Source organism: Sardina pilchardus, chromosome 19, assembly GCF_963854185.1.
Source record: "Sardina pilchardus chromosome 19, fSarPil1.1, whole genome shotgun sequence".
In the NCBI taxonomy this organism is placed as follows: Eukaryota; Metazoa; Chordata; class Actinopteri; order Clupeiformes; family Clupeidae; genus Sardina; species Sardina pilchardus.
In genome coordinates this window covers 3,979,348-4,004,347 of record NC_085012.1, presented here as the reverse complement: position 1 = coordinate 4,004,347, position 25,000 = coordinate 3,979,348, and the positions used below count along the sequence as shown (strand labels likewise).

Here is a 25,000-nt window from a genome sequence, read left to right as displayed (position 1 = left end):
GTGTGGAAAGTGGGTCTATAATTGAGGGCCAGTCTCCCAGCCCTGCTGATTAATCCTGTCTGATAAGCATGTGCTTTGTTCTCACCCGCTCATTCTGCGGATTCACTCATGGATTAATGCCTCAGTGCTGATTTGATGTCCTTTCTGTGTGTGTGTGTGTGTGTGTGTGTGTGTGTGTGTGTGTGTGTGTGTGTGTGTGTGTGTGTGTGTGTATGTGTGCGCGAACATCACAGCTGAGGACCGCATTAGGAACCTTTTTTTTCTGATGGGTTGAAAGGGTCTCCAGTGTTCTCTCACACAAATGCAAGCAGACCACAAACACCTATACCTAAAACAAGCACACACACACACACACACGCACACACACAAAATGAGCGGAACAGTCACAAACAACGTCATGAACACGAGGCACTCTGGGAAATCCATTCACCATGTCCACGCTAGAGCAGCCAAGAGACACAAGCGTAATGGATATTCAACATGAACATCAGGCCTCTTTCATCTCACACACACACACACACACACACGCACACACACACACACACACACACACACACACACACACACACAGGTGTGGGGAGGCTGTGGGCGGAGACCAACCTTGTCCAGAGTTGGGAATGGATGGGGTGGGTACAGCTATGGGAATACCAACGCTGTTGCCGCCGCTGTTCTCCCGACTGCCACTGCCTCCACTGCTGCCGCTGAGGGACCGAGAGAGAGAGAGAGAGAGAGAGAGAGAGGGAAACGTTAGCAGCCATACACACACACACACACACACCTTCCTTCATCATCTGTTTGCTCACTTAAACCTACTTCCCACTTTCTTCAGGTGACCTGCTTTTTTTCAGAGCAGTAAAAAAAAAAAAAAAACCTCTCAATCTCAGTCTATTTGGCTCCACAGTACGGAGGTGACCTACATAACACCCACCCACTCAAACACACACACTTACACACACACACACACACATGCACACTTCCATACACACACACAACGTGAACATGTGAGCTTTCCACTAGTCTCCTGTTGCTAGAGCATATGCCCCCTGTAACATGCTTCCTGTCCCAGTCATGACAGGGGGAAGCCATGATGGCCTCCTTTCATTGGCCGCCCTTGGAGACACAGACAGTAAACTCCTATTAAGGACACACACAACACACACACACACAACACGGTGTGTAGCACACGTTTACTGGCTGTCAAATGGCTTCTGTGGCCATCCTGAAACTCATGTTTTGAGACTCGCTCTAATGGCTTCCGCTTGGAGAGACGGCTTAAGAGGAGTCAGTCTAGCCTCTACAGTAGCCCCCTCCCTCCCACTGCTGGAGGACCAGGGGTTCAACTGGCACCCCACAACTCCCTCCTGTCGTTACAACTCCCCCCTGTCGCTCTCTCAATCCCAATCTATCCATAGTTTTCTCCCTCTCCCCCTCTCCCTCTCTCTCTCTCTCTCCCTACCTCTCTCCCTCCCCCGCCCCCCCCCCCCCTTCTCTCTCTGCCCCCCCACCGTGTGTTTCTCGTCTCTGCCAGTCTAGCTGGGGGCTTGGTAGCTCTCTCACAGCAGGGGGTGCACTCCAGTATAAGCATATTACCGCCACATTTCTCTCCCTCCCTCCTTCGCCGCCCTGACTCACTCACTCACTCGCTCCACCCTTCCTTCACCCACCCTCTCTTCTATCTCTCACCTTGCTTCGTGTCCTCTCTTCTACATCCCTGTCTCACTCACTCACTCGCTCGCTCCCCTCTTCCTTCACCCACCCTCTCTTCTATCTCTCACCTCGCTTCGTGTCCTCTCTTCTACATCCCTGTTTTCTCACAGCAGATAACACATTTCTTTTTGCTCTACTACTCGGAGAACTGAAGGCAATCTGTGTTCTGTGCAGTCAGGCACACTGTGCGTGAGTGTGTGAGAGTGTGCAAGACAGACAGATGAAACACAGGGGAAGGGATAATGTGTGTAAAAGTAAGTAAGTGTGTGTATGTGCAGTTCACAAGCATGCATGCCTGTGTGTGTTACTGTTATGGTGCTATCAGAGGTGGACGAACTGAATAAGCGACTGCTCTTTGGAGAGCTCTAATCAAATACTGATGGGGTTCATCTGCCGCTCCCACCCACACACACACACACACACACTTCACTATTCATCAGCGTTATAGAGTTTAGTGCCTTCACCCTTCCTGCTGGCTTTTAATAACAGAAGTACCCTACAAGTTAAACTCACACAGCCTCCATTGCACATTTATGAGTGCAGAATAAAACATGATGACGAGGGCGAGTGGTCACACAGCGTAAGTGAAAGGATGACCAGAAGACCCACTTCCTCCCTCATCCCTTCCTGTATCAGTAAACTCAAATCACTAGCAGAGATATGCAATTGCCCTGGTCTGTCCCAGTAACTCAAATCACTAGCAGAGATATGCAAATGCCCTGGTCTGTCCCAGTAACTCAAATCACTAGCAGAGATATGCAAATGCCCTGCTTGTACCTGTAGCAGTCACTAATGCATCACAAAGCATTCCTTGTGATTCTCAACATGATAACACACATATCCACACAGAGCTAATGTGCCCAATATAGGATTTAGCATGCATCTCAACCAATCAGATTCTCTTCAACTGACTAAAACTGATAAGCGCTAGAAGTATTTAATGTTATTATCTTTAGCACACATGAGCCTAACCCCTGTCAGTTTCCATACTTTGCAACGGGGGAAAAATCCAGCACAGTTGATCGATTGGATACAGATATGAGGACATTAGTAAATACGTTTCTGCCGATTGTGTTTATATGACAAGTGTCTTGTATTTCAGTTTGAAAATCTTCAAATCTAGTCGCCCTAATAAGATTCCTATTCCTACTATTCTAAGATTCCTATTCCTACTATTGTATTCCTACTGTCTGGCTTTCCAATTCCAACTGAGCGGGGAAGTAAACATCCGAGTTCTCAGGTCAGGGCACTTCTCACAGAGTGAGTAAATCGTCGCCGTGCGCCGTGCCACGTCGGGGGTGTAAAGCTGCCAGTCACAGCTGGGGTGAAGGAGGGCGCAGCTGGCAGCGGGGCAACCCATCGCCCCCCAGGCGCCGTCCGAGAAGCGGCGGGCAGGAGAACCGCGCAGGAAACGGATAAATCAGTCGGGAGAGTAGCTGTGATATTTATACGGCGGGTGGCAGCGGGCATCAAAGCCCTTTTAGCTAATGAGCCCACTCACTCACACACACACACACTCACGAGCATCTCTTCCACTCTCCCATTCCGCCTTCTCCACTTCTCCAATGTGCCAGCTCGCCACACACACACACACACACACACACACACACACACACACACACACACACACACACACACACACACACACACACACACACACACACACACACACACACACACACACACACACACACACACACACACACACACACACACACACACACACACGGGCATCTCTTCCACTCTCCCATTCCGCCTTCTCCACACGCCCCCATGGGGCCCGAGATGCAGAGAGACCGAGACACTAACTCTTAACAAGTCCAGAGGAAAAATTAAATATCTCTAAGATATTCTTTTGATAGTATGTTTTAGCTTTCTTGTAAAACATAGGTACAGTACAAATATTTGCTGCCATGTCGCTTTCAACTGGAGAGAGGGCCAAAGAGCAAGCCATTAAAGGGTAACAGGTGTGTGTAGGGTACTTTATTGCGCCGGGGCGTAGGGTACTTTATTGCGCCGGGGCGTAGGGTACTTTATTGCGCCGGGGCGTAGGGTACTTTATTGCGCCGGGGCGTAGGGTACTTTATTGCGCACGGGCGTAGGGTACTTTGGCTTTCCTCATTCTCATGCCCCTTATTCTAATAAGAAGCCCAGTGAGAGCTCCTATCATAAAGCAATCCTGGCTGCTGTGTGCAAGTATGTCTTTGTGTGTATCGTTCAACATACACTTCAAAGCACTTGGGTAGCGATGTTGAGTATGACAAGCATGTACAGTAGGTGTGTGTGTGTGTGTGTGTCAAATGTGTGCGTGTTGAATGTCAAAGTTGTATTTTCCCTGAGAATATTTTAATCCTTCCTGTATAAAAAAGTTAATCGGTGGATTCAAATAAAGAAATCAAATGTGTGTGTGTGTGAGTGTGTGTGTGTGTGTGTGTGTGTGTGTGCGTGTGTGTGTTACCTGTGGGTCCTGGGTCTCTGGTTGAGAGAGGCGGTGCGTCCAGGACTGTGTTGGCCGTGTTGGCTGCCCAGTCTGGCCGGGCTCGTCATGTAGTCATTGGGCACGGTGGGTGGCTTCACTGGCTCCAGAGTCTTATAAGAGGTGTTGCGTCTGTCACACACACACACACACACACACACACACACACACACGCGCGCACACACGCGCACACACGCGCACACACGCGCACACACGCGCACACACACACACACACACATGCGCACACACACACACAAATATTCATCCATGAACTGGTCCAGCTTTTTAGCAATTGATGCTAAAAAGCTTAAGTGGAATGTGTTAAGCTTGGGATTAGTGTCTGGTTTCTGTCTCCCACTGCTTGGGGTTTCTGATCTAAATGTCTCCCCCGCCAGGCTTTGTCTATAAACTGGTACGATTGCAATGCATGCTGTGGTGTAGGCATCAGAGTTCATATTGTGAAACAAACTTCCAAAGAACTTATGAGTTTTGCAGTACACTGTATAACATGTTGAGTACTGAGTATGGTACAGTACTGTATGTGTCATTGAGTTGTGTGGTATATACAAAAGTGTGGTTTGCTGGCCATTTTGGGTTGACGCTGCTTCACTAGGCCTCAGTGGCAAACAGCTTACCCAAGAGTGCCACGACCAGACATGGGCGGGCTGGGTGGCTTCTGAGTCGGCGGATTGGTCCTGGAGAGTGTTCCGGTCCCTCTGATTGGCTGATTGTTTCCATGTTGCTGTTGCAAAATGACAGTTGAGAATGAGTCATAATTCAGGCTTTGGATTTCAACTCCCAGACATACAGTAAATCTCCCCAACACTCATCCCTAATGTATAAACAGATCCTTGTGAAGCCATAAAAAACGAACAGAGACAAAAAATAGCTGAAATTGCTACGGAGCCTGCAAAGGGACATGGTGGGAATTTATTTTTCATTGAGGTAGAAATAGACCTTTTTGAGCTTCTATCGCATTCCCTCCCAATATCTTCCGTCACAATAAGTGTTGCAATAGCTTGGTGTTCATCGCCATAGTTTAGCATTCCCGCCCAAACGGTCAAAAGTGGTCAGAGGTAACTCAAAACGGTCGTGAGGGAATGCAAAACTACTGCAAGGGGACATCACAACATGGTGACCCATTACTTGAGGTTATTTACATTAGAGTGACATGACACCGTCATGAACACATGAACCCTAACCCTAACTTGTCTTGACAAAAAACAAATGACACTAAATGACAGAAGTGTCATATCATCAACGTTTGTGTAAATGTTTATGAGGTCGTGTCAGTGTCTTGTCACTCTTATGTGGATACCTTCAAGGAAAGTGTACCCCAATATTGCAAACAAACACAAAGAGAACACACAAATAGTGTGAGAGAATGCAAAAGCAGCTCCAAAAATACATCCACCTCTGAAAAAACAGCCAGCATGTCCCTTCATGGACTCTGTTATTGGGGTTTTCACTGGGTTAAATAAAGAGTCGATTAAGGGACATATTAAGGGGTGTCTATACGGCATGGGACGGGATCTCTACATGAAGGACAGAGTGCCTGATTAAGCTTTGCATTAGACAGGAACAGGAAGGGAGGAGAGAGGAGCAGCCAAGAAGGCACAAGCTCTTTCGCCGCTTTTAACGTTACACGCATGTCATGCATGTAATGTGTATGTAAACAAACTATCCAGACAAATAACAACAACAACAACAACATGATTTGTGAACAGCTAAATCTTTCACGACATCCAGCCATCCATGGCTGAGCTTTGGGCTTTAAATATTAACCACGGAGTCAAACTAGTAGTGACATCCAAGTCCCTCGGCGAGCGAAACACGAAGGGTACTGTAGCTCTCTACTATCCGAGAGCCGTCTACTGAGGGAGGATGTTAAATGTTATCATGTGCAACATAATGAAGCTAGGTCCCCTAATGGAGTTAAAGAGCATTAATTGAACAGCTATTAAAGGGCGTTAATGGGGAACTAGTGGGCACTAGTACTACGACACATGGAGCATTAATGACTGACAGAGGGAGAGCGCTGGACTACTGGGGGGGTGGGTGGGGGGGGGGGGTGGGGGAGACACACACCGCTGCAGTGTATCAATAATGAAGAAGGGATGGGGGGGGGGAGGGCTGGTGACGAGAGACACACTGGACTTACCTTGGCTTTTAGCCACTAGCGTGGGCAGTGAGAAAGAAAGAGAAAGAAAAAAACAGGCATGTCAACATCAGCACATCTTCAACATGGCAGGTAGAGAGAGAGAGAGAGAGAGAGAGAGAGAGAAAGAGAAAGAGAGAGAGAGCAGGCCAGACAGACTGGCACAACAGCAACTGTGCTCAGGAGGAAAGCACAGTGGCACGCAGGCAGGTACGTAACACACACACACACACACACACACACACACACACACACACACACACACACACACACACACACACACACACACACACACACACACACACACACACACACACACACACACACACACACACACACACACACACACACACACACACACACACACACACACACACACACACACACACACACACACACACACACACACACACACACACACACACACACACACACACACACACACACCTTTAATAGAGCTGACACAGCCCTTCAGTCTCTACCTAAATTCCACTTTTATTTTGTGTGATGTGCCACTCCAACATGGTCACACAGAAAGTGAACGACAGTGTGGCTCATCAGTGCACTCAGATGCAGATGCTAACTCATATTCACACACACATCTCACACACACATCTCGCACGCTTCATTTGCTCCGCCCATCCATTATTCATACGCGTATGACATCTCACTGAGACGATGATTTCTAGAGGCCCGTGGAGGCTTGTTTAACTGAGTCTGTTAACTTCAGGTGCAGTGCCACCCCTGCCTTGAACTGTTCACCAGTGAGTCAAGCAATGTTAATTGTCACATCTATAATTCAGAGTCCCGGGTGGACATTAGGGGGTCTGTGAGGGGCGGCAGAAAGAGAGGAAACATCCCTGATGTAGCAGTGGGCACAGAAACGGTTGCATTTTAACTACTTTTAGAAACTCAACATTCTAGCCCTTGTCTAGAATGATTGTTCTAATGGCTGTTGGAGGGTTGTGTGTAGGGAGGTGTGTGTGTGTGTGTGTGTGTGTGTGTGTTCTGGCGTGTGTTAAAGCGCACAACCTTGATACATGTATCTCCTGAGATGACTTGGCCAAACAGGCATGTGCTTGTGTGGCCATGAAGGGCCACAAGAGGAATGAAAAAAAGGAGAAATGAAGAGAGAGAGAGAGAGAGAGAGAGAGAGAGAGAGAGAGAGAGAGAGAGAGAAGAACATCTCCCCCTGCATTCCAGGAACCGCTGACTAGATTAAGGGTCAGCTGATGCAGGGGGGGAGAAATGAGTCTCATCTGTTAACGCGAGCGCAGAAACACACACGCTGGCAGTCCATAGGTACTAGGGCAAAAGAAAGAGAGAGAGAGAGAAAAAGGAAGAGAGAGAGAGAGAGCGTGATAGAGAGAGAGAGAGAGAAAAAGGAAGAGAGAGAGAGAGAGAGAGAGAGAGAGAGAGAGAGAGAGAGAGAGAGAGAGAGAGAGAGAGAGAGAGAGAGAGAGAGAGAGAGAGACGCTCTCCTCCTGATGCTCTCCAACATAGTGTAGCATGCAATCTCAGCATTAGAGAGAAATTAGGTAATTTATTTTGAGGCTGGAGGCAGTCAATGTAGTGCAGCAGCAGGCCTGGTGGGAGGAACAGCAAGGTTGTGTGTGAAAGTGGACAGGGTGGCAAAGTGTACGTAATATAAAGAAGGACTACAGGTACAACTGCCTTCTTAAGGATGGTGCTTTTAGAATCGTCAACAGAACTTTTGTGATGCCACACGTGCATGAAAATGAAAGTATACCTGTATTGCAGTGAGTGTGAGTGTGAGTGTGTGTGTGTGTGTGTGTGTGTGTGTTTGTGTGTTTCTGTATGCGTGTCTCTGTATGCGTGTCTGTGTGTCTAAAAGGGTGTGTGTTTGTGTGTGTGTGTGATGTCTAAAAAATGTGTGCATGTGTGTTTCCCTTTATCCTTTTAAAAGTGCCTTCTTATAAATAATCTCTGAGAATCCAACCCCAACCAGACAAGAGATAAAAGTATTTGACGCAGTGCATCACATTACAACTCCCTCACAGACTCACACACATAATAATAATAAAAAAAAAAAACAGACTCCGATTCCAAATCCAACAGCATGTTTTTTCCAAAGAGAAGAGAACAGGCCAAACTAGGTCTCAGCCGGCCCCCTGAGATTTCAGACCATGCAGCCATCCACAGTCAAGGTTACCCACGGAAGCGGCAGCGGCTGGCACTTACGCAACTGGGCAGCTGCCACCTTTAACCCTTTAACCCCGTTTTAGACAGACACAGCGGCGCGGCGCTACGCTGCAGGGTATCGATCGGTTTACTTCCTATGTGGAGAGACGCACGGGCGGCTTTATGGGAAATCGATAAACCATAGCATGTTGAGGGCGTGAATGAATGGCCTTTATGTGGTGTTGTACGTGTGTGTGTGTGTCTGTGTGTGTGTGTGGGGGGGGTGTCTGAGTGAGTGAGTGAGTGAGTGAGTGAGTGAGTGTGTGGATGTCACAGTGTCTCTAATCCCGTTCTGTGCTGAAAGGATGCTGGAAATCCATCCAGATTAAACGCACCGACGCGCCGGCAGGGATGTTTCAGCTGACACCCACCAGAGCTGGGGGCCAATCACAGAGCCGGCCAATCACCGAGACGAAGTTTGGAATTTTGGAATTTCTTCCATCTCCTTTGCGCTTTCTGGTTTGTAGCCTTTGTGTATTTTTTCCTGTTAAATAGTCAGATGGTTGCCGTCTTTCCCCTTGCCATGCCAATCTCTCTTTACCATGGCAACAGTTAACTGACAGCTCTAATTGATTGGGTGATGGATGGACAGATAGCTGGGGGCCTGATGTCATTTCAGCTGACGGGTGTGTGATTGGAGCTCAAGGGTGGATGGTGGATGTAGGGCTGTGTGTGTGTGTGTGTGTGTGTGCGTGTGTGTGAGAGTGAGAGAGAGAGAGAGAGAGTTTTGCCTCAGTGCTTGATATCTCTTTTTGACTTTACATTTTCACTCTTTTTGTGCAACAAACTTCAGAGAGAAAATTCAAACTGCACAGAGAGTCAAGAGTCAAGGAGCTTTGTCTCCTTCCCAAGATGCTGTGCGCCTGGTAAATGAACCTGTCTGTGTATGTGTGTGGTCTCTCTACATGGCAGGAGCGTGTGTGTATTATGCTCTCTCTACATGGCAGGAGTGTGTGTGTATTGTGAGGTCTCTACATGGCAGGAGCGTGTGTGTATTGTGAGGTCTCTACATGGCAGGAGTGTGTGTGTGCATTGTGTGGTCTCTCTACATGGCATGAGTGTGTGTGTATTGTGAGGTCTCTACATGGCAGGAGTGTGTGTGTATTGTGAGGTCTCTACATGGCAGGAGTGTGTGTGCATTGTGTGGTCTCTACATGGCATGAGTGTGTGTGTATTGTGTACTCTCTCTACATGGCAGGAGTGTGTGTGTATTGTGAGGTCTCTACATGGCATGAGTGTGTGTGTATTGTGTACTCTCTCTACATGGCAGGAGTGTGTGTGTATTGTTCTCTCTACATGGCAGGAGTGTGTGTGTATTGTGAGATTTCTACATGGCAGGAGTGTGTGTGTATTGTGCTCTCTCTACATGGCAGGAGTGTGTGTGTATTGTGAGGTCTCTACATGGCAGGAGTGTGTGTGTATTGTGAGGTCTCTACATGGCAGGAGTGTGTGTGTGTGTGTGTGTGTGTGTGTGTGTGTGTGTGTGTGTATTGTGAGGTCTCTACATGGCAGGAGGCTTTTGAGACAGAGGCTCAGTGACCTGGCACAGTGTCATGTCAGCTTGGTGTGCTGCTACTGATGGACCACGTCCAAGAGCAGACAACAACAACAACAACAACAACAACACCGCTTAACGACCACTCAGACAAGTTTAAAATAAGACACAGGAAGAGAAGAGAAAAAGTGTGACCAGTTAAAGGCACACACAAAAGGTGAATCAGGATGATGCAAGTGTGCAACGAGAGAGAGAGAGAGAGAGAGAATATGAATGTCTGTTTAGTCACATGTTTTATCTCTACAGTCTGATTATTTGTCCGTTATGTCCATGTCTTACACCTGTATGTTCAATGTACGTTCTCATTTTTTTGGTAATACAAATGTCTAAATATTAGTGATGCCAATAAAGCACTTTTGAATGGACCTCGGACAACCTAGGACAATTTTCAGAATCCACATACTGTTTGAGGATGCCGGTTATGCAAATGTTATGCTTCTTTTGCAAGTTTCCTAAATAACTAAAGAGTTCAAAATGAGAGAGAGAGAAACAGACAAAGAGAGAGAAAGACGAAAGACAATAAAAGACACGGTAAACGGAGAGAGAGAGAGAGAGAGAGAGAGAGAGAGAAAGACGAAAGACAATAAAAGACACGGTAAACGGGAACAGAGAAGTGCAGAAGTGGCAGAAAAGGAGAACCAGGAGAACAGACGGAGGAAGAGAAAGAGAGCTGATGGAACAAAATGGCGGCCAGTGAATTAGCCACGAGCAGAGGAACCAAGGGGGCAGCGAACGTTCTGAGAGTGTAGACAGTATGGCGGCCGCCATGCTAACGAGAAGACCGTGGCTAGCTGGCCATTCCATTGAATTCTATGGGGCGTAAGCGCCACTTTGACATCAAATTACGTTGGAGCTGAAGCGTTTTAAGCCTTTATATGAACATTTTCTATTGTCGGGGTACATACTACATTGTGAAATTGACATAATAATCTCGTAACTGTCTTATCGGCTGAGTAATTAACGTTTTTCGAAAGTCAATGCTTAAGTGTTAAAGGCGCATGCGTCCAGCGAGAGTAAAGCGTCGCCATAGGTCAGACTCGGTCAGACTACGTGCCTACGTCACATGTACGACATCTGAGCCTGCGCAGGAGACAAGAAGACCTAAAAAAAAAACGTTGAGATTTGCTTCCTCGGTCTCTGCTGCCGTCTATGTGATAGCTCTGTCCATATCTTTTACTGTCTATGAGAGGAACAGGCGAGAGTCACTGATCTATAAAGAATACCTGGATACTAGAGCATCTACGTCAAAATTCTGAAGCCTACATGGCGGCGGCCATTATGGGACCACTTGCCATAGGAATGCATAGACAGTAAAAGCGACATACAAATAAATAGCAATACAAATTAAATAACAGTGAACAATTACAAAAAAGGGAGAATAGCAATATTATCAATACAACAATCATTTAAGCACTAATCTAATGAGAAATAAAACAATGAAATGACAAAAGCAATCAAATAAGTCACTCAGTTAATTATCTAATAACAATAACTATAGCAAGGTATGGCTAAATTTAAGGACAATAGCAGAATAAATGTAAAATGTTAACAATGGACAAATTATAACAAAACAAAATTATTATACAAACCATAACACATAACAAACACTCAAAAGACTAAGTGCATATTAAACAAATATGCCTTAAGACCCCTTTTAAAAGATCCAAAACTGTTGCTTGAACGGAGAGCACTGGGCAACTCATTCCACCAACACGGAACCACTGAAGAATAGGATCTACAGATTGACCTAGCATGTATGGTTTGTCGACATAACAGACGCTCCTCAGAAGATCGCAATGGGCGGTTGGGAATGTACATCTTCATCAAAGAACTGAAGTAGCTAGGAGCAGATCCAGTCAGTGTCCTATAGGCCAGAGTGAGAGATTTAAATTTAATTCTGGCTACTATAGGGAGCCAGTGGAGAGTAACTAGGAGAGGGGTTACATGTGTCCTCTTTGGCTGATTGAAGACCAGTCGTGCTGCAGCATTCTGAATCAACTGTAGTGGTCTTAATACGCAAGCAGGTAGGCCAGCTAACAGGGAATTACAGTAGTCCAGCTTGGAGATAACCATTGCCTGTACAAGAAGCTGAGTGGAATCTTGTGTTAGATAAGGTCTGATCTTCCTAATGTTGTACAGGGTATACCGACATGACTTTGCAATTGAGGCAACATGCTCAGAGAAAGTAAGTTGGTCATCAATTATGACACCCAAGTTACGTGCCGATCTAGTTGGAGTCAATGAGGATGAATCAAGCTGGATGTTCATCTGTTGGGGAATGGCTGTTTTTGCTGGAAACACCAAGAGCTCAGTTTTGGAAAGATTAAGCTGAAGGTGCTGATCCTTCATCCAGATTGAAATATCCTTCAGGCATGCAGAGATCCGATGGGAAACACTAGAGCCATATAAAGAGAGAGTTGCGACAACTCCATTGACGCTAATGTTCCATATTTTCTCAACAATAGTTCCCGGAAGTTAGGATCGAACACTCGTTAACAGACAGTAAAAGACGGTTATTTTAAGATTCTAACGAACAGTCAAAATCGCTTCCGGGAACTATTTGAAGTTACACGAACCACGTCACAAACCGAATTTTCTGTACCCGGGTTGTCGCAACTCTCTCTTTATATGGCTCTGGATCAGTGACGAGAGTGGCCTTCGGTGCACTGACCTTCACGCCGTGGCCTACGTCGTCCAGCACGTTGTAGTCGATGGGCTTCCTGATGTAGCGCACCGGCCGCTCCATGTTGGCCGGAGCGATGATTTTGTGCGTGCGCGCCGTGTTCTTGTTGGTGGTCAGGATGCCGATCTCCCGCCGCGCCACCTTCTCTTTGTGGATGTCCACCGTCTGCACAGGAGAGGGGAGGAAGAAACGCGGGGTCAAACATCATCATCATCATCATCATCATCATCATCATAATCATAAATCTGTTCGAGTAAAAATGTTCATTTGTTTGAGGGGGAAACACTGGGTCAAAAATCATCATCATCATCATCAAAAATCTGTTGAGCTGTTCTCTACGAGTAAGGATGTACCATTTATTTGTGTGGTTTGGTGCGTTTTTCAGGCCGGTCATACAAATAAACAAGAGTTTACACAAAAAGGAGAGAAAAGTCAGAAGATCAGGAACACTCAAGACACTAACTAAATGACACGCTTGTCAGTTATTGACTACAGTCCTGTTTAATCCAATCAGGAGCCAGCTGTAGCCGGGGGGCGGGACACGTTGATCTTCTCACAAAGGCGAAGATGGACCGATAAGCTCGCACAAAATCAACTTACAGGATATTTAATATAAAGCCGTAAACACTGTGACCTTTGCAGAGAACAGCCTTCTGTCCACGTCGTCTCTCCTGACAAGCTGGCTGACAGACTGCAAAGGTGATTTGTGCAGTCAGACTGTAAACACTGCAGTCTTCACAGTGCATGATGGGAGCAGAGCCAGGAGAGGCTGAGGGAGCGAGGATCTACTGTAGGGGGGGCGAGGGCTATCGTTCCATAACTCAGCAGGTAAAGCAGGTTGGTAATAATAACGAGGATATTTCAGGGGTACACAAAGTTGTTTCATATGTGAAGTGTATGTTTACTTTCCCTTAACACTGCACTGGGCCAAGCCTCTATAAAAACAATTTTTCATCAATTACATTTTCTTCCAAGATAACTGGAGTCAACTTGGCTGATGGCATAAGAAATAAGGGAGGCTTGCATTTCTCCTATATTCTCATTGAAGCGCTTTTACAAAATTGTTTTATATGAGAGGAGAGACACTTGCAAGGTTAATGAAACTCCACACAGCCCTAGGGGGTGGGAATTAATTATTGAAGGAGAGGAGGACGAATAAAAGATGAATGTTTGGCTTCCAAATTGCCTCTTGGTATGACAAATCGCTAGCAACTCCTTAAAGCTGACTAATGGTATACCTCCCTCCACTCCTCCAAATAATTTCCTCAGTTCACCTACACTGGGGTGAGTGTACGTCCCGAGTCATGCACACTTAAGGATTCATGCTGGCAAAACCCTCCAGAGGCTCACTTTGTTGCCTTCACAGCAATGCACACGCGCACACACACACACACACACACGCGCACACACAGTTGCGCTAACAAGGAATCATGTCATTCAAAGTGCTTCTAAAATAAATCTAAAACATTCATAAGCAATCAGTGTCAACTAAGCCATTGAGTGCAGCTTTGCCTTTACCATGCAGGCACGCACACGCGCACACACGCGCACACACACACACACACACACACACACACACACACACACACACACACACACACACACACACACACACACACTACAGAAAAGGCTATTGAACGGATGCTCAGAGCGCGACAGATGAAAGCACCACTGTCTACTGAGAAGACTGCCATCTCTCTCTGTCATTCCATCTCTCTCTCCCTCTCTCTCCCTCTCTCTCTCCCTCCCTCTCTAGAGGCCTTCATGGTAGCAGCCAACAGATGATGCCTTTCATGCCGCTGGGATGTGAGGTCAGAGTGGCTGTGGCTGAGGGAAGCCCTGTGTGGGCCCTCTGTGTCTCCCCGGGTGAAGGCACCATCCTCAGCCTCTCCCCCAGGCCCCAGCGTGCTCTCCGCATGTGTGTGTGTGTGTGTGTGTGTGTGTGTGTGTATATGTGTGTGTTAGGGCAAGCATGTCCCACTGGCTCTCTCTCTCTCTCTCTCTCTCTCTCTCTCTGCATGTGTGTGTGTTAGGGCAAGCATGTCCGACTGGGACCCTCTCTCTCTCTGCATGTGTGTGTGTTAGGGCAAGCATGTCCGACTGGGTCCCTCTCTCTCTCTGCATGTGTGTGTGTTAGGGCAAGCATGTCCGACTGGGTCCCTCTCTCTCTCTGCATGTGTGTGTGTTAGGGCAAGCATGTCCGACTGGGTCTCTCTCTCTCTCTCTGCATGTGTGTGTTAGGGCAAGCATGTCCGACTGGGTCTCTCTCTCTCTCTGCATGTGTGTGTGTTAGGGCAAGCATGTCCCACTGGCTCTCTCTCTCTCTCTCTGCATGTGTGTGTGTTAGGGCAAGCATGTCCCACTGGCTCTCTCTCTCTCTCTCTGCATGTGTGTGTGTTAGGGCAAGCATGTCCCACTGGCTCTCTCTCTCTCTCTCTGCATGTGTGTGTGTTAGGGCAAGCATGTCCCACTGGCTCTCTCTCTCTCTCTCTGCATGTGTGTGTGTTAGGGCAAGCATGTCCCACTGGCTCTCTCTCTCTCTCTCTGCATGTGTGTGTGTTAGGGCAAGCATGTCCCACTGGCTCTCTCTCTCTCTCTCTGCATGTGTGTGTGTTAGGGCAAGCATGTCCGACTGGGTCCCTCTCTCTCTCTCTGCATGTGTGTGTGTTAGGGCAAGCATGTCCCACTGGGTCTCTCTCACGCCGGCGCTGACCCAACAGTGCCATGCCTCACGCCAGCGCTGAGGGCACGGAGGGTCTTGCACGCCTGAAGCACAGCATGCTGGGAACTCCGTTAACACACACCGGCACCAAAGTGCTCCTTGTCCACTGGTTGCTGGAATGTGTGACAAGAAATCTATCTGAGAAGGTGAACTGGTTGGACCAGACTTTTAGCACTGCTCAGCTAAATAAGCACACACACACACACCCAATGCATGTGTTTGCTGCACTGAAGTCTTTGACTGTAGACATGCTGATGAGTTGTTTAGGTCTGTCTTGTTAGGTCGATGGGTTTTGTCCAAACATTCTGATGGGGCCAGAAAACACACAACAACAACAACAACAACAACAACTAGAAATGCAATTCCAAGGAATTACCAGTGCATGAAAATGCAAAAATAGATAGATAATGTAGATGTGGTTACTGAGGTGTAGCTAGGGTAAACATGGTGGTTGCATAGTTTACAGAGAGTTGATAGTGTGAAGGTAGACAGTTTAAAGATGAAACATTCCAGTTCTAACTTAACTAATGATTTCTATTCATGTTAAAATGTTGATTAGCTAACTTAGCTAATGATTTCTAGCAGTTAAGCTAAAAATGCTAATTATGCTAGCAATGCTAACTTTACTAACCATGCTAACCAGGTTGATTAGCTAACTTATCGATGATTTCTAACAGTAATGTTAAAAATGCTAACTATGCTAACAATGCTAAATTTGCTGACAATGCTAACCAGGTTGATTAGCTAACTTAGTTGATGATTTTTTGCAGTTATGCTAAAAATGCTAACTATGTTAACAATGTTAACTATGCTAACTAGCTAACTTGCTAGTGAGGACTTTTATTTTGAAACATTTGTTGCTAGGGTATCCATGGTGGCCACTATCAGGAAACAAGAAGTTACTGCAGTATAATCATGTTGGTTGCTATGGAAACGGTTATAAACACTTAATTTTAATGGTTGCTATGTTGGTTGCTAGGTACATGGAGGTTTCATGTAGTTGACTGGAGGCATAGTTGATGATAACTGACAGTTGGAATGGTTGAACATTTCAATAGTTGAGTAGTTTCAATGGTTAAATGATTTAATAGTGTATAATTGCAGTGAGGACCTTTATTTTGAAACAGTTGTAGACAGAGGAAGTAGTGAAACAGGATCTGTAGTCTTAATGAGATTGTATGCTTAAAGCCTGAGACAGAAGGTGCCTCTCATAGCGTTTACGCGTCCTCTCTCGCTCCTCACTGATCTACATAAAGAATGATGGAGCGGCAACAATGGGATAGTCTAGCCCTTCTTCTATCTTTCTTTATGTAGATCATTGAGGATCGAGGAGCGAGGGAGGACATATAAACGCTGCTTGAGAGGGACCCACAGTAAATACTTTAAAAGTTGTATGTAGATAGTCTAATTAATGTTGATAGACAGAATGTTTAATGGATGTTGATAGGCAGATTGTTTAATAGATATTGATTGACAGTTTAATGGGTGGATGAGTGAATGGTCTGAAGAAGATGAGTGGATAGAAGGTTGGATGGAATGTGCCTTATATTCTTGTTAAGAGAGACACTGATACAGCTCTCTGAGAGTAGTTGACACAGGTGTAATCAATTTAACTGGCTAGTCTTAAGAGTGCCAGAGTACTCTTAAAGCCTGAGACAGAGTAAATAATTTAAAAGTTGAATGTAGATAGTCTAATTAATGTTGATAGACAGAGAGTTTAATGGATGTTGATAGACAGATTGTTTAATAGATGTTGATAGACAGTTTAATGGGTGGATGAGTGAATGGTCTGAAGAAGATGAATGGATAGAATGTTGGATGGAATGTGCCTTATATTCTTGTAGAATGGAGAGACACAGCTCTCTACTGAGAGTAGTGGATACAGATACAGGTGTAATCAATTTAACTGGCTAGTCTTAAGAGAGCCAGCCTGAGACAGAGTAGATTGTTTAAAAGTTCAATGTAGAGCGTCTAATTGATGTTGTTGATAGGCAGACTGTTTAGAATGGGTGGATGAGTGAATGGTTTGAAGAAGATGAATGGATATAAAGTTGGATGGAATTAGGAGGACTTATTTTGATACTGTTGTGCGCAGAGGATACAGGGGAACAGAATATGTAGTCTTCAGAGAGGAGCCTGAGAGAAACTGACAGTTGGTGCCCAGGTGGCTGACCAGCTGGGGTAACATTCTAATTGCTGCCGTGATGTCATAATGAGCAATGTTAAGTCTATGGGGAAATGTTTAATAGTTTTTTAATTTACAGTTTAAAAAGTATAAAAGTTACAAAGTTGAAAAATATATTGCACAGGTCTCCTTAGTAAGACCTACGTAGCAAAGTTTGAATCAAGTTTCTACGTTAAACGGTTCAAGCTGAATTGCGAGCGTTAGAAGAAGAAGTGGAATAACTAGAAATGCAATTCCAAGGAATTACCAGTGCATGAAATGCAAAAATAGATAGATAATGTAGATATGGTTACTAAGGTGTAGCTAGGGTAAACATGGTGGTTGCATAGTTTACAGAGAGTTGATAGTGTGAAGGTAGACAGTTTAAAGCTGAAACATTGCCAGTTCTAACTTAACTAATGATTACTATTCATGTTAAAATGGTAACAATGATAACCAGGTTGATTGGTTAACTTAGCTACTGATTTCATGCAGTAATGGTAAAAATGTTAACTATGCTAACTATGCTCACAGTGCTAACCAGGTTGATTAGCTAACTTAGCTAATGATTTCTAGCAGTTATGCTAAAAATGCTAGCTATACTAGCAATGCTAACTATGGTAGCAATGCTAACTTAAACTAACAATGCTAACCAGGTTGATTAGCTAACTTAACTGATGATTTCTAGAAATAATGCTAAAAATGCTAACCAGGTTGATTAGCTAACTTAGTTGATGTTTTTTTTGCAGTTATGCTAAAAATGTTAACAATGTTAACTATGCTAACCATGCTAACTAGCTAACTTGCTAGTGAGGACTTTTATTTTGAAACATTTGTTGCTAGGGTATCCATGGTGGCCACTATCAGGAAACAATAAGTTACTGCAGTATAATCATGTTGGTTGCTATGGAAACGGTCATAAACGCTTAATTTTAATGGTTGATATGTTGGTTGCTAGGTACATGGAGTTTTAGTTGACTGGAAGCATAGTTGATAACTGACAGTTGGAATGGTTGAACAGTTAAATAGTTGAGTAGTTACAATGGTTAAATGATTTAATAGTGTATTATTGCAGTGAGGACCTTTATTTTGAAACAGTTGTGGACAGAGGAAGTAGTGAAACAGGATCTGTAGTCTTAATGAGATTGTATGCTTAAAGCCTGAGACAGAAGATGCCTCTCATATAGCGTTTACGCGTCCTCTCTCGCTCCTCGATCCTCACTGATCTACATAAAGAATGATGGAGCGGCAACAATGGGATAGTCTAGCCCTTCTTCTATCTTTCTTTATGTAGATCATTGAGGAGCGAGGAGCGAGGGAGGACATATAAACGCTGCTTGAGAGGCACCCACAGTAAATACTTTAAAAGTTGTATGTAGATAGTCTAATTAATGTTGATAGACAGAATGTTTCATGGATGTTGATAGGCAGATTATTTAATAGATATTGATTGACAGTTTAATGGGTGGATGAGTGAATGGTCTGAAGAAGATGAATGGATAGAAGGTTGGATGAAATGTGCCTTATATTCTTGTTAAGAGAGACACTGATACAGCTCTCTGAGAGTAGTTGATACAGGTGTAATCAATCATCACTGTTGATAGACAGTTTAATGGGTGGATGAGTGAATGGTCTGAAGAAGATGAATGGATAGAAAGTTGGATGGAATGTGCTTTATATTCTTGTAGAGTGGAGAGACACAGCTCTCTACTGAGAGTAGTGGATACAGATACAGGTGTAATCAATTTAACTGGCTAGTCTTGAGAGAGCCAGAGTGTAAGCCTGAGACAGAGTAGATTGTTTAAAAGTTGAATGTAGATAGTCTAATTAATGTTGATAGACAGAGAGTTTAATGGATGTTGATAGGCAGATTGTTTAATAGATGTTGATAGACAGTTTAATGGGTGGATGAGTGAATGGTCTGAAGAAGATGAATGGATAGAAAGTTGGATGGAATGTGCCTTATATTCTTGTAGAGTGGAGAGACACAGCTCTCTACTGGGAGTAGTGGATACAGATACAGGTGTAATCAATTCAACTGGCTAGTCTTAAGAGAGCCAGAGTGTCAGCCTGAGACAGAGTAGATTGTTTAAAAGTTGAATGTAGATCGTCTAATTGATGTTGATAGGCAGACTGTTTAGAATGGGTGGATGAGTGAATGGTTTGAAGAAGATGAATGGATAGAAAGTTAAAATGGAATTAGGAAGGCTTATGTTGATACAGTTGATACAGGGGAACAGAAAATGTAGTCTCAAGAGCCTGAGAGAGAGAGAGAGCTGCTGCACCTGGACTGGCCACCTGGCGTAACATTCTAATTGCTGCCGTGATGTCATAATGAGCAATGTTAAGTCTATGGGGACATTTTTAATAGTTTTTAATTCATAGTTTAAAAAGTATAAAAGTTACAAAGTTGAAAAATATATTCCACAGGTCTCCTAAGTAAGACCTACGTAGCAAAGTTTGAATCAAGTTTCTACGTTAAACGGTTCAAGCTGAATTGCGAGCGTTAGAAGAAGTAGTGGAATAATAATAAGAAGCCTAGGAAGAACAGTACAGTGCATTTTCATGCACTGTAATAACTAGAAATGCAATTCCAAGGAATTACCAGTGCATGAAAATGCAAAAATAGATAGATAATGTAGATATGGTTACTAAGGTGTAGCTAGGGTAAACATGGTGGTTGCATAGTTTACAGAGAGTTGATAGTGTGAAGGTAGACAGTTTAAAGATGAAACGTTCCAGTTCTAACTTAACTAATGATTTCTATTATGTTAAAATGTTGATTAGCTAAATTAGCTAATGATTTCTAGCAGTTACTCTAAAAATGTTTATTATGCTAGCAATGCTAACTTTACTAACAATGCTAACCAGGTTGATTAGCTAACTTAACCGATGATTTCTAGCAGTAATGCTAAAAATGCCAACTATGCTAACAATGCTAAATTTGCTAACAATGCTAACCAGGTTGATTAGCTAACTTAGTTGATGATTTTTTGCAGTTATGCTAACAATGCTAACCATGCTAACTAGCTAACTTGCTAGTGAGGACTTTTATTTTGAAACATTTGTTGCTAGGGTATCCATGGTGGCCACTATCAGGAAACAAGAAGTTACTGCAGTATAATCATGTTGGTTGCTATGGAAACGGTCATAAACACTTAATTTTAATGGTGGCTATGTTGGTTGCTAGGTACATGGAGGTTTCATGTAGTTGACTGGAGGCATAGTGGATGATAACTGACAGTTGGAATGGTTGAACAGTTCAATAGTTGAGTAGTTTCAGTGGTTAAATTATTTAATAGTGTATTATTGCAGTGAGGACCTTTATTTTGAAACAGTTGTGGACAGAGGAAGTAGTGAAACAGGATCTGTAGTCTTAATGAGATTGTATGCTTAAAGCCTGAGACAGAAGGTGCCTCTCATATAGCGTTTACGCGTCCTCTCTCGCTCCTCACTGATCTACATAAAGAATGATGGAGCGGCAACAATGGGATAGTCTAGCCCTTCTTCTATCTTTCTTTATGTAGATCATTGAGGATCGAGGAGCGAGGGAGGACATATACACGCTGCTTGAGAGGGACCCACAGTAAATACTTTAAAAGTTGTATGTAGATAGTCTAATTAATGTTGATAGACAGAATGTTTAATGGATGTTGATAGGCAGATTGTTTAATAGATATTGATTGACAGTTTAATGGGTGGATGAGTGAATGGTCTGAAGAAGATGAATGGATAGAAGGTTGGATGGAATGTGCCTTATATTCTTGTTAAGAGAGACACTAATACAGCTATCTGAGAGTAGTTGATACAGGTGTAATCAATTTAACTGGCTAGTCTTAAGAGAGCCAGAGTGTACTCTTAAAGCCTGAGACAGAGTAAATAATTTAAAAGTTGAATGTAGATAGTCTAATTAATGTTGATAGACAGAGAGTTTAATGGATGTTGATAGACAGATTGTTTAATAGATGTTGATAGACAGTTTAATGGGTGGATGAGTGAATGGTCTGAAGAAAATGAATGGATAGAATGTTGGATGGAATGTGCCTTATATTCTTGTAGAATGGAGAGACAGCTCTCTACTGAGAGTAGTGGATACAGATACAGGTGTAATCAATTTAACTGGCTAGTCTTAAGAGAGCCAGCCTGAGACAGAGTAGATTGTTTAAAAGTTGAATGTAGAGCGTCTAATTGATGTTGATAGGCAGACTGTTTAGAATGGGTGGATGAGTGAATGGTTTGAAGAAGATGAATGCATATAAAGTTGGATGGAATTAGGAGGACTTATTTTGATACTGTTGTGCGCAGAGGATACAGGGGAACAGAATATGTAGTCTTCAGAGAGATTGTAAAGCCTGAGAGAAACTGACAGTTGGTGCCCAGGTGGCTGACCAGCTGGAGTAAGATTCTAATTGCTGCCGTGATGTCATAATGAGCAATGTTAAGTCTATGGGGGAAATTGTAATAGTTTTTAACTAATAGTTTAAAAAGTATAAAAGTTACAAAGTTGAAAAGTCATAGCACACATGTCCTAAGTAAGACCTACGTAACGCAGTTTGAATGAAGTTTCTACGTTAAACGGTTCTAGCTGATTTGCGTGCGTTAGAAGAAGAATAATAAGAAGAAGAAGAAGCCTAGGAAGAACAGTACAGTGCATTTTCATGCACTGTAATAAGAAACCTAGGAAGAACAAGATAGTGCATTTTCATGCACTATAATAACAACAACAACAAGGCCAACGTGGCACTGGAGAGCAGGACCAGATGCCCTGGAGGCGGGCGAGCTCTTCCTCGAGTAACGCACTGGGCAGGAAGCGGGGAGCTGCTGATAAAGGCGACGCCCTCTCTGCTGGAGCGCGCCACAGCCACTTTTATCACCAAACAATAAACAGGGGAAAGGGGGGGGAGGCAGCAGCAAGGAGAAAGGGCAGTAGAGGGGAGAGTGTGTGTGTGTGTGTGTGTGTGTGTGTGTGTGTGTGTGCTCGTATTCCTTCGAGCTAAGAGTTCCTGGACGTAGACTGACTTCACCTCACCTCACCTCACCTCTGCATGGCAGTCACCAAGGAGTCGCCACGTCTGCCCCATACGGTCTTGACGTCATCACGTCTCCGTAACGGAGACGTTATGACCGTATGGGGCAGACGTTCATATGGTCTTTGTAACGAAGACCATATGAACGTCTGCTCCATACGGTCATCACGTCTCCGTTACAAAGACCATAATATGAGCAGCAGACTCCTTTTCACTCAATCTGTCAGCAGCTCTCCCCCTTGCCTCCCCTCCCACACTCACACACACGCACGCACACACACACACACACACACACACACAAAAACATGTCCATCACCTCCAGAGAGAATGGGAAAAAAAGAAAAGCACAGCGGAGGAACAAACAGAAATGTGTGAAGAGAGAGCGCTCTGGGCCAAGGGTGAGAAACTGGACTGCTGATTTTCTGCTTCTGCTGTGTGTGTGTGTGTGTGTGTGTGTGTGTGTGTGTGTGTGTGTGTGTGTGTGTGTGTGTGTGTGTGTGTGTAATGGGTGTGTCTCGGGGAGCAGCGCCTGTGTTTATCGTCGGTGGGCCGCGCAGCACAAACACGCCTGCAGCTGGTGAAGGACAGGAAGTAGAGGGGGAAGAGAGAAAGAAAAGGAGGAGGGGGTGATTTCATCTCCTTCCTGTATGTCGAGAGAGAGAGAGAGAGAGAGAGAGAGAGAGAGAGAGAGAGAGAGAGAGAGAGAGAGAGAGAGAGAGAGAGAGCTTATCACCACCCTCACACTCATGTTTTACACAAGAGCAGCAGGAGCCACAACTTTGAAATGGGACAGAGTGACGTGTTCTAAAGCGGGGTGTAAAGGGTAGAAAAGGCATTCCAACAGTGTGTGTGTGTGTGTGTGTGTGTGTGTGTGTGTGGGAGGGGAGGGGGTTGTCTCTGGCATAAGAGAGTTGTGTTTGGCCTGTGAGAGTGTGTGTGTCTTCAAACAGATCCAGCCCAGCTGGGAGAGGAGTGCAGCGCAGTTATTTGTGTTTTGTCTTGCTGCCGACCTCACTGCCCAGAACACAATATCCTCCTGCTCTGGCCGTGTGTGTGTGTGTGTGTGTGTGTGTCTCTCTCATGAAGAGGGTGGGAGAGAGCGTGAGCCACAGGGCGGTGTGTAGGGTACTTCAGGCGTCCTCTGAGGGCAATGCTAATGAGCCATAAAGCTCGGCCGGCGGATCGATCCGGACGCTCTCCATCACTGACGTCCAACACCGCCAACACACCAGTTCCCAGAATTCCAGACTTGGGTCCTCTCAGGACTCCTCCCCTCCACCCCCCCCACCACACCTTTCTCTAACCTCCTGCTTTTAACCTCTCGCTAGTACTCCCCAACCCTCCCTCCCTCCCTCCATCCTAACTCTGGTCTCACCCCTCTTTTCTCATCCCTCTTTCTCTCGGATTCTTCACCTTTTGCCCCCTCCTTCCTGTGACTGCGTCGCAGGCCGCTGTTCTTTCCATTCTTGCTTTAGCAGATGGACGGTCCGGTTGGGATCGTTCATGTGAGAGGAGTGTCTGACTCACTGGAGACTCATCACTGCACGGAACGGCATGGTCACCACCAGCCAATGTGCCAGCTCACCACACACACACACACAAACACACACACACACACACACACACACACACACACACACACACACACACACACACACACACACCTCTGGACTTCTGTCCACCCATGAGGCATCCAGTCATCTGTCTCGGCCTATTCCAGGTCTACAGGAGCCAAGAGCTGGACTCCAGATCACATCCGTGGGCTCTCACGTCTCCTTCAGGAGATTGATGAAAGTCAGCCAGGGTTTCTTTTTCACGCTGAAGTTCTGAACACTGGATTGTTTGAACTGGCAGAGCGCTGTTTGAAGGGGGTGGCTGTTGTTTTGGTCAGACATGCCAGAGCTTCTGGAAGTTTCCACATAAGGTCAAGTGCAATGTTGCCCAAGAGATCTCACTTTAGAATAAAGCAGATCACACACACACACACACACACACACAACTATTTGCCGCAATGGTTTGCAATCTAACAGACATGCTAATGTATTTGAGTCATGAGCACATTTCCTTTAGGCCTCGGATCAGTAAAGATTTTTTGGTTAACCTCGCCCCCACAGAAATTGTTCATCTCGCTTGTTCCAATAAATCGATACCCACACAGGGACCGGGTCAATAGCCCACTAACCCCCTACATACATGTACACACACGCGTGCACACCATGAATACAGCTGGCCTGAGGGTGTGCTGCTGCATGGGACAGCAGTGTGAGCCTGTATCATCTGTGCCCCCCCCCCCGCGGAGTGGAAAC

The 25,000-nt window shown here is 45.0% G+C and overlaps 1 protein-coding gene across 3 annotated transcripts in view; it reads right to left on the bottom strand.

Moving 5' to 3' along the window:
* The window catches only part of abi1a (abl-interactor 1a), a 61,793-nt gene that overhangs the window by 11,358 nt on the left and 25,435 nt on the right, over window positions 1-25,000 (bottom strand). For all 3 annotated transcript variants that reach the window (XM_062521645.1, XM_062521646.1, XM_062521647.1), the window contains exons 3-6: window positions 12,770-12,946; window positions 4,819-4,925; window positions 4,166-4,315; window positions 601-701 (exon numbers count right to left, since the gene is read on the bottom strand). In XM_062521645.1, coding sequence (XP_062377629.1) covers window positions 601-701; window positions 4,166-4,315; window positions 4,819-4,925; window positions 12,770-12,946 — 535 coding nt within the window. The remainder of the gene's footprint in view (window positions 1-600; window positions 702-4,165; window positions 4,316-4,818; window positions 4,926-12,769; window positions 12,947-25,000) is intronic.